General features: G+C 47.4%; 1 protein-coding gene across 4 annotated transcripts in view; it reads right to left on the bottom strand.

Moving 5' to 3' along the window:
* The window catches only part of LOC120928786 (beta-arrestin-1), a 243,210-nt gene that overhangs the window by 34,341 nt on the left and 192,273 nt on the right, over positions 1–16,596 (bottom strand). For all 4 annotated transcript variants that reach the window (XM_040339784.1, XM_040339785.1, XM_040339782.1 and 1 more), the window contains 4 exons: positions 16,186–16,253; positions 9,079–9,214; positions 3,016–3,100; positions 1,175–1,247 (listed from right to left, as the gene is read on the bottom strand). In XM_040339784.1, the coding sequence (XP_040195718.1) occupies positions 1,175–1,247; positions 3,016–3,100; positions 9,079–9,214; positions 16,186–16,253 (362 nt within the window). The remainder of the gene's footprint in view (positions 1–1,174; positions 1,248–3,015; positions 3,101–9,078; positions 9,215–16,185; positions 16,254–16,596) is intronic.

The raw sequence follows: 16,596 nt of genomic DNA, 5'->3' as shown, positions 1-16,596 counted from the left end.
TTCTAATTTTCAAATCAAATTTCCGAAATTCAGAATTTATGAATTTACGAAATCCCCTGAAGAAGTCAGTATTGGCGAAACATGTTGGGAGGAGACGTCATTTCCAATAATGACCATAGCATGATTATATGCAAATTTTATTCACTGTGTTTCTTATAATTTTAAATTTGGTACATTTTATTATCTTTGTTAACCTTTGCTTTTTTGGCACCACTATAATTATCCCTTTCTTTTTTTTTGTAATGTAATGTGTAATGTAATGATGAGGTGCATTTTAGACATGTGCACTGCCAAAAAATTCGTTTTTGCAAAATTGGAAAATATAAAATTCGAAAATGGGAAATTTCTTTAATTGGATTTCCCGAATTTACAAATTTACGAAAAAAGAAAAAAAAACGAACAAGAGTCTTTTTGCTTTTTTTGTAAATTCGGGAAATCCAATTTTCAAAATTTCCCATTTTGGAATTTTATATTTTGGAATTTTATATTTTCGAATTTTACAATTTTGAATCTTGAATCTCCTAAATTTTCAATTTTCAAATTTCCGAAATTCTGAATTTCCGAAGTTTGAAAATGCGAAAATTCGGAAATGTGGAAATTTCGGAATTAACTAATTTGTGAAAATTCGGTAAAAAAAGAATTCAGAACTAAAGGAATTGCACATGTCTAGTGCATTTGTATGTTCTTGCCCTACCATTGGTTATACACTTTGGGCTAGATTCAGATAGCCCGCCGTAAGTTTGTGCCGTTAAATTTCAGCGTAGAATATGCAAATGAGCTAGATACGCCGATTCAGAATCCAGTGAATCCAGCCCCAGCCTCACTAAGTTACGGCGGCGTAGCGTATCTCAGATACGCTACACCGCCGAATTCAAATTGTGAAGAGGTGGCCGTGTTTTATGTAAATAAAACATGACCCCACTTATAAGACCCCACGTACGTTTCTGAATCGGCGTATCTAGCTCATTTGCATATTCTACGCTGAAATCAACAGAAGCGCCACCTAGCGGCCAGCGTAAATATGTACCCTAAGATACGACGGTGTAAGAGACTTACGTCGGTCGTATCTTAGCAAAATTCCGGCGTATCTTGCTTTCTAAATACAGAAAAATATCAACAGATACACCGACGTAACTTCTTACTGAATCTAGCCCTTTGTTTGCACAATACTTACTCAGCTTCCTCCACAGCGACGGGGCACTTGTACTGCGCAGTGTTGAAGAGGCAGATATCGGCGTACTGTCGTACTGAAACGAGACAAAACATTGATCTACGCCATCTACAGGCTGGAGGTTGCAATGCCGACATAATGCCATTTATAAGAGTTCCTAACATCAAAATACGACTAAAATTCAAACTAGCCCCCCCCCCCCCCCCCATTTAACATACTTGCATTTTTGGGGGGGGGCAAAAAATGGCCCCTCATCACCCTCATTATTATTTTTTATATTTTTCAAATGAAGAAAAGACAAGAGAGGAAGAGAAAGAAGACAAATAAACAATAAACAATGTAACTATTTCTATTGACTTGTAACTTGTACCTCTGGACCCCTTTACATTACACAGCACCGCACCTCTGGACCATTTTACATTACACAGCACCCCACACCTCTGGACCCCTTTACATTACACAGCACCCTGCACCTCTGGACCCCTTTACATTACACATCACCCTGCATCTCTGGACCGTTTTACATTACACAGCCCTTGTACCTCTGGACCCCTTTACATTACACAGCACCCTACACCTCTGGACCCCTTTACATTACACAGCACCCTGCACCCCTTTACATTACACAGCACCCTGCACCTCTGGACCCCTTTACATCACCCTGCACCTCTGGGCCCCTTTGCATTACACAGCACCCTGCACCTCTGGATCCCTTTACATTACACAGCACCCTGCACCCCTTTACATTGCACAATACCCTGCACCTCTGGATCCCCTTACATTACACAGCACCCTGCACCTCTGGACCCCTTTACATTACACAGCACCCTGCACCTCTGGACCCTTTTACATTACACAGCACCCTGCACCTCTGGACCCCTTTACATTACACAGCACCCTGCACCTCTGGACCCCTTTACATTACACAGCACCCTGCACCTCTGGACCCCTTTACATTACACAGCACCCTGCACCTCTGGACCCCTTTACATTACACAGCACCCTGCACCTCTGGACCCCTTTACATTACACAGCACCCTGGACCCCTTTTACATTACATAGCACCACACCTCTGGGCCCCTTTACATTACACAGCACTCTGCACCTCTGGCCCCTTTACATTACACAGCACCCTGCACCCCTTTACATTACACAGCACCCTGCACCTCTGGACCCCTTTACATTAAACAGCACTGCACCTCTGAACCCCTTTACATTACACAGACACCCCCCCTAACAGTTCTGGACCCCCTGCATGTTACACTGGGGGGAGACGTGACATGCGGATCGCGGGCCGCCACGGTCGTCGCGGTCCACCAGGCAAATGCACAACATGCCCTATGGCCAGTCCGGGGCCTGCGCACGGTCACACTAAAATCCGACCGTCAAGAACGCGGTGACGTAAAACCCCTTGCGACGAGCCGACAAAATGAAGTGCTATGCTTCCGAGCATGCGTCGAATTGTTTCCGAGCATGCATGGTTTTTAGTGCGTCGGAATTGCATCCAGACGAACGTGAAATTCCGATAGAATTTTTTTTTTCATCTGGAAAAATCGAGAACGCGTTCTCCATCTAATTCCGTCGGAATCTCCGACGGGAAAAGTCCGATGGGGCACACACAAGGACGGAATATCCGATGAAAAGCTTCCGTCGGAAATTCCGCTCACAAGGCATAAGTAGAATATAAATGTTTTCCCCAAAAGTAGTTCGATGACTGCAAATGTGTCCTAAGATGCGTATTTTGGAGGGAAATAGTTCCGGTTTCTCCTCCTAATTTATATATTAGGACCTCCCCTCCCCCCCCCAAAAAAAACTGAAATCAGAGAGAAGGAGACGGGAAGTACCTGAGATCTTCACTTTCTTCACAGTCTTGTTTGTGTTGTTGGTCACATGGACATTGACGTTAATGGGCTCTCCGTGATAATAGATCTGCAGAAGAAATAAAAGATTACAGTCCATACAGAGTGTCCTGACCACAGTGCTGATTAATATATATACATACAGAGTGTCCTGACCACAGTGCTGATTAATATATATATATATATATATATATATATATATATATACATACAGAGTGTCCTGACAACAGTGCTGATTAACATATATATATATATACATACAGAGTGTCCTGACCACAGTGCTGATTAACATATATATATATATATATATATATATATATATATATATACACATACAGAGTGTCCTGACCACAGTGCTGATTAACATATATATATATATATATATATATATATATATATATACACATACAGAGTGTCCTGACCACAGTGCTGATTAACATATATATATATATATATATACATACAGAGTGTCCTGATTAATATATATATATATTATCTCTGTGATAACAGATCTGCAGAAGAAATAAAATATTACAGTCCATACAGAGTGTCCAGACCACAGTGCTGATTAACATATATATATACATACAAAGTGTCCTGACCACAGTGCTGATTAACATATATATATACATACAGAGTGTCCTGACCACAGTGCTGATTAACATATATATATATATATATATATATATATATATATATATATATATATATATATATATATATACACATACAGAGTGTCCTGACCACAGTGCTGATTAACATATATATATATATATATATATATATATATATATACATACATACAGAGTGTCCTGACCACAGTGCTGATTAACATATGTGTGTATGTATATATATATATATATATATATATATATATATATATATATATATATATATATACAGTGCCTTGAAAAAGTATTCATACCCCTTGACATGTCACACATTTTCTCATGTTACAACCAAAAACGTAAATGTATTTTATTGGGATTTTATGTGAGAGACCAACACAAAGTGTCACATAATTGTGAAGTGGAAGGAAAATGATAAACATTTATTTTTTATTTTTTTTATTATTTTTTATTTTTTTATTTTACAAATAAATCTGTGAAAAGTGTGTGTGTGTGTGTGGGGGGGGGGGATATGTATTCAGCCCCCTTTACTCTGATAACTAAAATCTAGGGGAACCAATTGCCTCCAGAAGTCACCTTATTAGTAAAAAGAGTCCACCTGTGTGTCATTTAATCTCAGTATAAATACAGCTGTTCTGTGAAGCCCTCAGAGGTTTGTTAAAGAACCTTAGTGAACAAACAGCATCATGAAGGCCGAGGAACACACCAGACAGGTCAGGGGTAAAGTTGTGGAGAAGTATAAAGCAGGGTTAGGTTATAAAAAAAAATCTCCCAAGCTTTGAAGATCTCACGGAGCTTCTGTTCAATCCATCATCGGAAAATGGAAAGAGTACGACACAATTGAAAACCTACGAAGACATGGCCGTCCACCTAAACTGACCGGGCCGGGCAAGGAGAGCATTCATCAGAGAAGCAGCCCCAAGAGGCCCATGGTAACTCTGGAGGAGCTGCACAGGAGCTGCACAGCTCAGGGGGGAGAATTTGTCCACAGGACAACTATTAGTGGTCTCTCCACAAATCTGCTCTTTATGGAAGAGTGACAAGAAGAAAGACATTGGAGAAAGAAAGACATAAGAAGTCCTGTGTGCAGTTTGTGAGAAGCCATGTGGGGGAGGGGACACGGCAAACATGTGAAAGAAGGTGCTCTGGTCACATGACACCAAAATTCAACAACTAAAACTAACACTGCACATCACCCTGAACACACCATCCCCACTGTGAAACATGGTGGTGGCAGCATCATGTGGTGGGGATGCTTTTCTTCAGCAGGGACAGGGAAGCTGGTCAGAGTTGATGGGAAGATGGATGGAGACAAATACAGGACAATCTTAGAAGAAAACCTGTTAGAGTCGGCAAAAGACTTGAGACCGGGGGGGAGGGGGTTCACCTTCCAGCAGGACAACGACCCTAAAGTACAGCCAGAGCTACAATGGAATGGTTTACATCAAAGCATCTTCATGTGTTAGAATGGCCCAGTCACAGTCCAGACCTAAATCCCATTGAGAATCTGTGGACAAGACCTGAAAATTGCTGATCACAGACGCTCTCCGTCCAATCTGACAGAGCTTGAGATATTTTACAAAGAAGAAGAATGGAGGGAAATGTCCCTCTCTAGATGTGCAAAGCTGGTAGAGACACCCCCAAAAAGACTTGTAGAGAAAGGGTCGGAGGCAGCCGACATCCACAGAAGATCTGTAGTTCAGATGTCCGGAGAACAACCTACCTGCCGAGTTCCTTCTACTTCTGAAAGCTTTCCTCATTTACAAAAAAAATTCACACCTGTCTAAAACTTTTGCACAGCATTGTATATATTACATCCGACTCCCTGATATCTACGGTCCATTCCGCAGGTCCTGACCGCAGAACTGATCAATCAATATATACATTAACGCCGAGTCCATGATACCAACCATGGAGCTGATCGGTAATAGAGAGTATATCAAATAATTTCAGGTTCAGGTATTGTTCCATGAATTGACGGTGTGTGCAATAATGCATATGACCACTAGATGGCGATATGAGCACAGTGGTTAATCAGGAGACAGTTCTTCTGATTGGTGCCAGCTTGAGATGGTGAAGCAGGTATTGGCACTTGAGCAACACGCCGATATACCTTCCCTTCAGCATTGCTTGTCCGCTCCTGTGTGCTCCTTGACCCCTGTGACTCCGGAGCACCCTGTGTCCCCTCATGACTCTAGAGCCTCCTCATCATTCTTTGTCACCCTATGACACCATGTTAGTCATTGACCCCAGAGCACGCTATGTCCCCCCCCTCAAAACTTCAGAGCACCCTGAAAATCATGTGTTCTCCTTGACCCCTGTGACTCCAGAGTACTCTGATTATCCTGCGTCAATCACTGACCCCTATGACACCCCATGATCCCTGTGACTCTATAGCTGAGCATCCTGTGTCACCCTGTGACCCCAGAGCACCCTGAGCATCATGTGTCACCCAGTGACCCCTATGGCCCCTGTTATTCCATGGCAGCCTAAGCATCATGTGTCATCCCAGAGCACCTTGAGCATCCTGTGTCACCCAGTGGCCCCTGTTATTCCATGGCACCCTAAGCTTCATGTGTCACCCTGTGACCCCAGAGGGTCTTGAGCATGTTATGTCACCCAGTGGCCCCTATGGCACCCTGTGGCCCCTGTTATTCCATGGCACCCTAAGCTTCATGTGTCACCCTGTGACCCCAGAGGGCCTTGAACATGTTATGTCACCCAGTGGCCCCTATGGCACCCTGTGGCCCCTGTTATTCCATGGCACCCTAAGCATCATGTGTCGCCCAGTGACCCCTATGGCACCCTGTGGCCCTTGTTATTCCATGGCACCCTAAACATCATGTGTCATCCCAGAGCACCTTGAGGATTCTGTGTCACCCAGTGGCCCCTATGGCACCCTGTGGCCCCTGTTATTCCATGGCACCCTAAGCTTCATGTGTCACCCTGTGACCCCAGAGGGTCTTGAAGATGTTATGTCACCCAGTGGCCCCTATGGCACCCTGTGGCCCCTGTTATTCCATGGCACCCTAAGCATCATGTGTCGCCCAGTGACCCCTATGGCACCCTGTGGCCCCTGTTATTCCATGGCACCCTGAGCTTCATGTGTCACCCTGTGGCCCCAGAGGGTCTTGAACATGTTATGTCCCCCAGTGGCCCCTATGGCACGCTGTGGCCCCTGTTACACCATGACACCCTAAGCATCCTGTGTCACCCAGTGGCCCCTATGGCACCCTGTGGCCCCTGTTATTCCATGGCACCCTAAGCATCATGTGATGCCCAGTGACCCCATGGCACCCTAAGCATCATGTGTTGACCAGTGACCCCTATGGCACCCTGTGTCCCCTGTTATTCCATGGCACCCTAAACATCATGTGTCATCCCAGAGCACCTTGAGCATTCTGTGTCACCCAGTGGCCCCTATGGCACCCTGTGGCCCCTGTTATTCCATGGCACCCTAAGCTTCATGTGTCACCCTGTGGCCCCAGAGGGTCTTGAACATGTTATGTCCCCCAGTGGCCCCTATGGCACGCTGTGGCCCCTGTTACACCATGACACCCTAAGCATCATGTGTCGCCCAGTGACCCCTATGGCACCCTGTGGCCCCTGTTATTCCATGGCACCCTAAACATCAAGTGTCATCCCAGAGCACCTTGAGCATCCTGTGTCACCCAGTGGCACCCTGTGGCCCCTGTTATTCCATGGCACCCTAAGCATCATGTGTCGCCCAGTGACCACTATGGCACCCTGTGGCCCCCTGTTATTCCATGGTACCCTAAGCATCATGTGTCGCCCAGTGACCCCTATGGCACCCTGTGGCCCCCTGTTATTCCATGGTATCCTAAGCATCATGTGTCACCCTGTGACCCCAGAGCACCTTGAGCATCCTGTGTCACCCAGTGGCCCCTGTTACTCTACGGCACCCTGTGACCCCAGAGCACCTTGAGCATCCTGTGTCACCCAGTTACCCCTATGGCCCCTGTTTTCAATGGCACCCTAAGCATCACGTGTTGCCTAGTGACCCCTATGGCACCCTGTGGCTCCTGTTATTCCATGGCACCCTAAGCTTCATGTGTCACCCTGTGGCCCCAGAGGGTCTTGAACATGTTATGTCCCCCAGTGGCCCCTATGGCACGCTGTGGCCCCTGTTACACCATGACACCCTAAGCATCATGTGTCGCCCAGTGACCCCTATGGCACCATGTGGCCCCTGTTATTCCATGGCACCCTAAACATCAAGTGTCATCCCAGAGCACCTTGAGCATCCTGTGTCACCCAGTGGCACCCTGTGGCCCCTGTTATTCCATGGCACCCTAAGCTTCATGTGTCACCTTGTGACCCCAGAGGGTCTTGAATATGTTATGTCACCCAGAGGCCCCTATGGCACTCTGTGGCCCCTGTTACACCATAGCACCCTAAGCATCATGTGTCGCCCAGTGACCCCTATGGCACCCTGTGGCCCCTGTTATTCCATGGCACCCTAAACATCATGTGTCATCCCAGAGCACCTTGAGCATCCTGTGTCACCCTGTGGCCCCTATGGCACCCTGTGGCCTCTATTATTCCATGGCACCCTAAGCTTCATGTGTCACCCTGTGACCCCAGAGGTTCTTGAACATCCTATGTCACCCAGTGGCCCCTATGGCACTCTGTGGCCCCTGTTACACCATGGCACCCTAAGCATCATGTGTCGCCCAGTGACCCCTATGGCACCCTGTGGCCCCTGTTATTCCATGGCATCTCTAAACATCATGTGTGACCCCAGAGCACTTTTGTTGCCGAAAAGTTTGTCCGTTTGCAGAGCGAACTTTTGTCCGATGAAAACCGAAAATGGTGTCCGATGGAGCTTACACACGGTAGGATTTTTTTGAAAACTTGCTCATTTTGAAGTTTGTTGTCAAAAAGTCAGACCGTGTGTACGGGGCTTTTAAGAAATACCAAGAGTTCTTGGTAATAGACAGGAGTCCTTGGTGCGGACAGGTTACCAAGAAAGCCCACAGTAACCCAATCCCCTCATTGGATTATCCTTTTTTTGGACCTGTGCTGGCCACCATACTCTTGGCTATTTGTTCAAACATGATCCTAAAGCCTCATACACACGATCGGACTTCCATCTGACTTTTCCGTGGATTTTTGTTCGAAGGGCGTTGTGTGTACGGACCATTCCACTCATTTTAGATGCCCTTGATGCAGGGTAAATGACGTCTCCAGATGTCACCTATCTGAATGTACCAAGGGTGAGGACCGGCCTTAAGCCCCATACACACACTCAGACTTTTTGACAAAAATCCATGGAAACTTTGTTTGAAGTCCGATCGTGTGTATGAGGCTTTATTCTCATCACAGGAACCCTTGGTGAGGACAAATTTCTGCCTAAACACATCCCATGACTGGAGCGACCCACTGATTAGAAGATTACCTCTTTATCCAAAGACGCTTCCAAATGTAGGGGTTTATCAGACATCAGGAACTGTCTTGTGGTTTCGGCCATGGGCTGCGGTCCTGGCCTCTCCGGAGCATACTGGACCTTGCGGATCACTAAACGCACAGAATTCCTGTAAAGACACGAAGAGGAGGAATAAAGAAGTGATCCACCATTGTTTTCATTGGCTGCGACCCTACGGGGCCCAACATTTACCTCTAGGGGATGTTGCTTCACGTGTAGAATAAGACGTTTTGGAGGTCTGACGGTTTGAGAAGAAATCACAGAAGGCCTTCTATGGTTTCCTTGAGGGCAAATCAGTTGGGAGAAGTTTGTGTGATACGCAACAAACTTCTAGAATGAAATGGTCACCGTGTGATATTCAAGTGCAAATATTCCCTTCGGGTGAACCATAAACTGTGGAGTCTTACCCGAGTAGCACTACCCCCGAAGGAGCTGCTGGTTTGTTTTGGGCGCCATGTTACCTCGTGTTCGTATGATGTCTAGGGGTGATTGATGAAAGTTGTAGTAACGGAATGTCCACCTGAGCATAGGGGGTTAGGGGTTAAGGGTTGGGGTTAGGGTTGGGGTTAGGGGTAGGGTTAGAGTTTCCCATTGAAGAATATGGCTAGGACTCAGGAATTGGGACCTCCCCAGAGGTCAAAGGTCAGAAGGTGGGTTCCCAGAGGTCAAAGTGTACCGCCTACCCCAACTAAGTCAGGGAATGAACAAGTCGGGGAATTAACAAGTCAGGGTAAGTGTCTTGCGCGCGCTAACCCTAACGCTAACCCTAACCCTCTAACCTCTTTTCTGTGCTTTTTATTACCCAGCCGGGTAAAACTTGGTGAAGAGTAGAGATTCAGAAGAAATGAAGATAGCAGATCCAAATGTCAGAAATAGGGAAACAGTCCTGCTCCCACGTGCCTCGAACCTTAGGAAAAAGTCTCTGCCACAGGCCCTCCTGATAATTGAACAGCGGAGATAATCCTCCTTAGCAGACTTCAGGTAGTTTACAATTGGGGTACCAACTGATAGGCGGCCAACATCCAGCCTTTCAGTGTCCGGTTCCCCTGGTCCCCAATGGATAGTCAGGCCCCTATCGGAACACCAGTCTCTCTTGGTACTCCTCAGGCAGACTCTCCACCGTACGGCCTCCTCCAATTGGACGGACGACCCAGGACCTTCTTAGGTGGGACCCAGTCGATTACTGAGTCCCCAAGCGGCAGATCAATTGCTCCGGGCCAACGTGGTCCCGAAGCCAGGATCCTTGCATTGCACGCGCAACCCCGGCCCAGGGCGGCGTGAAGTGGCCACCTAAAAGGTGGGCGCCACACGAGGAGAGACCCAGGAAGATGGCGTCTGCCTCTTAAATACTCTCTCCCAGCATGCACAGTGAGGCCAAACCCTCCTGATAGGCTGCTGGGCAAGAGCACCCAATCCTTGACTCCACTGCTGCCACCTGCCGACCTGGGGTGAGATCAGCACCCCAGAAACAACAGAATGGACCCACAGCACAGCCAAGCTGAGACAGAGACCCACATTTGAACAAATCATAATGGTCAGAGTGGACTAACTCTCTGACCCCCTCCAAATTTAACATAGCACCCGTACTGGAAAGTAACCAGGCGCTACATCCGTCTCTTCAGTTCTGAAGAAACCACGTTTGCCTTGCTACATCCCTTTCCCAAATGACTGCTAAATGGGAGGGTCTTCCTTCATTATCACCACCCAAGCAATGAATCTCAGCGTTGTAAAAATGTGCTCATTCCAAGAATGGGCAAGGTGCCTTTGGCCAATCATGGCTCAGGGGGCCCCACAGGCGTTTACCCGCTGACATAGCCGAGTGAATCCACCCCCTTCTGACGTCATGTGACTCCAGAGGGAGCGGGGTCATCCAGTTACGTCAGCGGGTGGCCCCCCCGCCCTTGCCTATATAACAGCTGTCACAGCGTAAAGACAACAGTATACGGGAGGCCTCCCATCGAGGCGGAGCTTTTTCGTGTTTTATTTTCAATCCATCAGGCGGCATTGTTGACAATGGATAAACATCGTGGGACACTTTTTTGGGTGAATGGGTAGGGGTTCAATTTACCCGATACCCATTCACATGGGGGGGGCTGGGTTTTGGGGCCTCCTTGTTAAAGGGGGCTTCCAGATTCCAATAAGCCCCCTGCCCGCAAACCCCGACAACCACCAGGTAAGGGTTGTGGGGATGAGGCAGTTGTCCCCATAAACATGGGCAGACCCTAAAGCACCCTTCCTATGTTGAGGGCATGTGGCCTGGTACGGTTCAGGAGGGGGGGGCTCGCTCGTCCTCCCCTCCCCTTCCTGTCCTCCAGGCTGCATGCTCGGATAAGGGTCTGGTAAAGATTTTGGGGGGACCCCCATGTCAATTTGTTTTTTACATTTTGGCGTGGAGTTCCCCTTAAAATCTATACCAGACCCAAAGGGCCGGGTATGGACTGGGATTTTTTATCTATATTGCTGGCAATACATTACAGCCGCAAGCAATTTTAAATTCAATTTTTTTCTTTTAGAAATGTAATTTTGCTGTGGCACAGATCTATACATTGCACAGATGTGCTACTTTATAGGCAGACTAAGGAGACCCACCAGGCACGATATTTAAAGGAATAATTCATTTATATTGTTTAACTTTAAACATTTTTAAAATCACTGCTCCTGAAAAAACTTTAAAAACTTGTTTTTGCATTGATACATGTCCCTTGGGGCAGTACCCAGGTCCCCAAACACTTTTTTTCATGTTCATGTTCCATAGACTTTGACCACTTGCCTACCGGGCACTTACACCCCCTTCCTGCCCAGGCCATTTTTCAGCTGTCGCACATTAAATGACAATTGCGCGGTCATGTAACGCTATAATTTTCTTTGTTTTGGTTGGTATTTAATCACTGCTGGGTTTTTTAATCCCCCCCCCCCCCCCCGAAAAAAAATGTAAAAAAATATGTTTTATACTTTATACTAAGTTTCTGTCTGTAAATGTTTTGCCTTCACTGATGTGCGCTGATGAGGTGGCACTGATAGGCTGAGCTTGTGTTCATTGATGAGGTGGCACTTATGGGCACTGATTAGGTGGCACTAGTGAGGAGGCACTAATATGCCGCACTTATGGGCACTGATAGGTGGCACTGATGTGTGGCATTGATGAGCACTGACAGGCGGCACTGGTGTGCACTGTTAGGCGGCACTGGTGGGCACTAATAGGCAGCAGTGGTGGGCACTAATAGGTGACACTGATAGGAGGCACTTGTGGGCACTGATAGGCGGCACTGGTGGGCACTGATAGGCAGCACTGGTGGGCACTGATGGGCACTGATAGCCAGCACTGACTAGCATTGCTAATGGGCACTGATTGGTGGCACTTGTGGGCAGTGGTGGGCACTGAGTGGTGCCACTGGTGGGCACTGATTGCTGGCACTAGTGGGCAATGGTGGGCACTGATTTGTGACACTTAAATTGATATACTGTAATCAGGGCACTGATGATGAGTGCCCTGATTACATTCCTACATATCCCCCTGTGAGGAGATGCCGCTGATCGGCTCTCCTCGCCACACACTCTGTCAGTGTGAGGCGAGGAGAGCCGATTACCAGCATCTCAGTGTTTACATGTGACCAGCTGTGATTGGACACAGCCGATCACATGGTAAAAGAGCCATGCACATGGCTCTTGACAGAGATCGGGGCCGCAGCGTGTCCTAGTAACATGGCTGTGATGCGCGCCCCCGCGGGCGTGCGAGAGCAGCAGTTCTGGAGCACCTTCATATGACGTCGTCCCAGAATGAGAGCCGCACCACTCCGCCGTCATTTGACGGCGGGCGGGCGGCAAGCAGTTAATAGGGTTTGCATGTTTGCTAGAACTTTTCACCTGTTCTGGTGTGAACCAAACCGGACGGTGTTCAGCCCATCCCTGTTTATAAAGAAGTAATTGTGACATTCATTAAGCATTTCACTTCAGGTGGCTCTTCCTGGAGCATACTTATTATCAGTGATTGATTCACCTGCAGTGAATGTCACATTCTCCGCTGGACAATCATTCCCTATAATAAGAGAAGTTGGTATTTTCCCATTTCTCGGGCCTTTGTCAATGTAAACACATTACACATAATCATTTGTTTTATGAATAATGGCAGCGCCGCTAATCGCTCTCTCCGGAACGCAGTCAGCATGTTATAGAGACGCCGGGGGGAGGAGGGGGGAGGATGAAGTCATGTGGAGGGAGATGAAGCTTCACAATCAGCGGCAGCAGAAAATGCGCCTCCGCCCATCCGGGAGAACAGACACACGAGAGCCACGGATGAGGTCAGCAGAGGATTGCCTCGTGTCTTTTCTATGGATATGAAGTCATATAGATGGTAATGTGCAGGCGGGATACGAAGAAGACCCGTTACATAAATAGTCTGGAGGAAACAAAAGACACAAGTCCATCCAGTTCAACCAATAGGAAAAAATCTAAAACCTGCATATACAGAACCCTTTACCCACAGCTGATCCAGAGGGGGTAATTCCCCTGGGAAGACTGGAGGGGCCCAGTGTCTCCGGATGTGAATGGGTCTACCATGTCTGGCCATGGGCTGGGTGGTGTCAGTGCCCCCTTGGAGTTGGTCACCCCAGGGATTGCTCGTAATATCACTTGGGTGTGGGGACCCCAATGTGAGAAAGAGCACACACGGCCACGTCACCTAAACTTTTTTGTGCACAAAGCCTCTATGGCAGTGGTTCTCAACCTGGGGGTCAAATGATGATTTGCCAGGGGTCACCAAATCCTGGGCTGTTCCTGAAGCCCGCACCTCTTTTGCAGCCACCCAGCAGGGCTGTCCCTGGAGCCCACAGCCGCCCACTCAGCCTCTTTGCAGCCGCCCATTCAGTTCACAACATGGCTGGGGAGGCAGAGACTCTAGGTCCGCTGACTGGTGAGGAATGTGAAGTGGGACACATAGTGAGTAACACTACCTGTGATTATAGTTCCCATTAAAAGTCCCCACTACAGATCAGCAAATGACCTTGATCAAGAGCACCTATGTTGGCTGATCAGAACTCTCCCACCAGCACTGCCACTCATCCCAACTTTCCCACCAGCACAGCCACTCATCCCAACTCTCCCACCAGCACTGCCACTCATCCCAACTCTCCCACCCCCACTGCCACTCATCCCAACTCTCCCACCAGCACTGCCACTCATCCCAACTTTCCCACCAGCACAGCCACTCATCCCAAATCTCCCACCCCCACTGCCACTCATCCCAACTCTCCCACCCCCACTGCCACTCATCCCAACTCTCCCACCAGCACTGCCACTCATCCCAACTCTCCCACCCCCACTGCCACTCATCCCAACTCTCCCACCAGCACTGCCACTCATCCCAACTCTCCCACCCCCACTGCCACTCATCACAACTCTCTCACCCCCACTGCCACTCATCCCAACTCTCCCACCAGCACTGCCACTCATCCCAACTCTCCCGCCAGCACTGCCACTCATCCCAACTCTCCCACCAGCACTGCCACTCATCCCAACTCTCCCACCAGCACTGCCACTCATCCCGATCCCCACCCCCAAGGAGTAAGGGAAGGAATAAAAATAGAGAATACCTGGAGTGGAAAAGAGGGAGAACAACAAATAAAAAGGGAGAGAAGGATTAAGAGAATGAGCAAGATATACGGCTAGATTGATTGATGGAGGGAAAAAAAGAAGAAGAAATTAGGATAGAGAGATAAAAGGGAAAGAAAGGAGAACAAAGAGTGGTACTGTACATACTAAAATGTACCATAAGGGGGTTTAATACTTCACAAATTTAAGTGTTAGGGGCGCAAACTTGTTTTGCCACGCTACAAATTTTTTTACTGTTAGGGGTCCCCACAACTTGGGAAATTTTATCAAGGGGTCACGGCACTAGAACGGTTGAGAACCACTGCTCTATGGGCTAGGCCTTTTGGCTAAGTCTGGGGCAATTTTTGCAACCAAGCCTAGCCAATGCATCTCACTGTTTTGTCACTTTGCACTTTTGTCTGTGTATCTTTTTCACTAGGATGGAGGGTGGGGGTCCTCGGGCCAAGCCTAAAGTCTAGGGGGAGGATGTGTGGCCATCAGGTTCCTTCCTCCCCTGCTGGAGAGGAATGTGAAGTGGCCCGACAGGAGTGTTATCCAAATGGTGAGGATACTTGGGAAGAGTGGGGTTTGGCCTTTAGTGATAGTATAAGTACAGAAGTGTAATCCGAACCATAGATTGGTAGTGTATTCCTTGGCTTGGGTCGGCCTCAGCCTCCAGTCATAGTATAAGTACAGAAGTGTTATCCGATCCATAGACTGGAGAAGGATATTTGGGAAGAGTGGGGTTTGGCCTCTACTAATAATATAAGTACAGAAGTGTTATCCGAGCCATAGACTGGGGCAGGATACTTGGGAAGAGTGGGGTTTGGCCTCTACTGATAATATAAGTACAGAAGTGTTATCCAAGCCATAGACTGGGGCAGGATACTTGGGAAGAGTGGGGTTTGGCCTCTACTGATAATATAAGTACAGAAGTGTTATCCAAGCCATAGACTGGGAAGGATACTTGGAAAGAATTGGGTTTGGTCTCCGGTGATAGTATAATTACAGAAGTGTTATCCTGGACATAGACTGAGGCAGGATACTTGGGAAAAATGGGGTTTGGCCTCTACTGATAAGTACGGAAGTTCTATTCAAGCCATAGACTGGTGGTGTATTCCTGGGAAAGACGGGCCTCAGCCTCCAGTCATAGTATAAGTACAGAAGTGTTATCTAGGCCATAGACTGAGCAGGATACTTAGGAAGAGTGGGGTTTGGCCTCCAGTGATAGTATAAGTACAGAAGTGTTTTTCTCGGCCATTGACCGGTGCAGGATATTTGGGAAGGGCGAGGTTCAACCTCTACTGATAGTAAAAGTACAGAAACTCTAACCTAGCTATAGACTGGAAGAGCATTCCTGGGAAGAGAGGGGCTCAGTCTGCAGTAATAGCATCATGCTGTTGTGCCATGGACTAGATGAGTATCATATCTATGAGATGAATTGATGAGTAATATATTATGAATATTACATAAAACCTAGAAATATATTTTTACCTTTTATGGATTTTCTCCTCCAAGGTCTCGGCACAGAAAGCCTTCACTTCATAGTCCACACCGCAGGCCTGGGGGACCGAGAAACAAATGTCATCCACAATCTCCTTATAATGAAAATGTATCACCCTGAAAGTACCCACTGTCTTCCAATAACAATGTATCACCCCTGGGGGTCCCCGTTGTCTAAGTAATAACAATGTATCACCCCTGGGGGTCCCCGTTGTCTAAGTAATAACAATGTATCACCCCTGGGGGTCCCTTCCGTATCTGTAGAAAACATTGTATGTTTTTTAGTTCAATTTAGTATCAGCTAATGTTTTCTTCCCCACTTCACAACGATATATCTTCCCCCATTGCATACCAACGCCCCTGCCCAACTCCTCCCCCACTGAGAAACAATGTCCTTCTCCC

Source organism: Rana temporaria, chromosome 2, assembly GCF_905171775.1.
Source record: "Rana temporaria chromosome 2, aRanTem1.1, whole genome shotgun sequence".
Lineage (NCBI taxonomy): Eukaryota > Metazoa > Chordata > Amphibia > Anura > Ranidae > Rana > Rana temporaria.
This window is presented reverse-complemented; position numbering and strand designations above follow the sequence as displayed.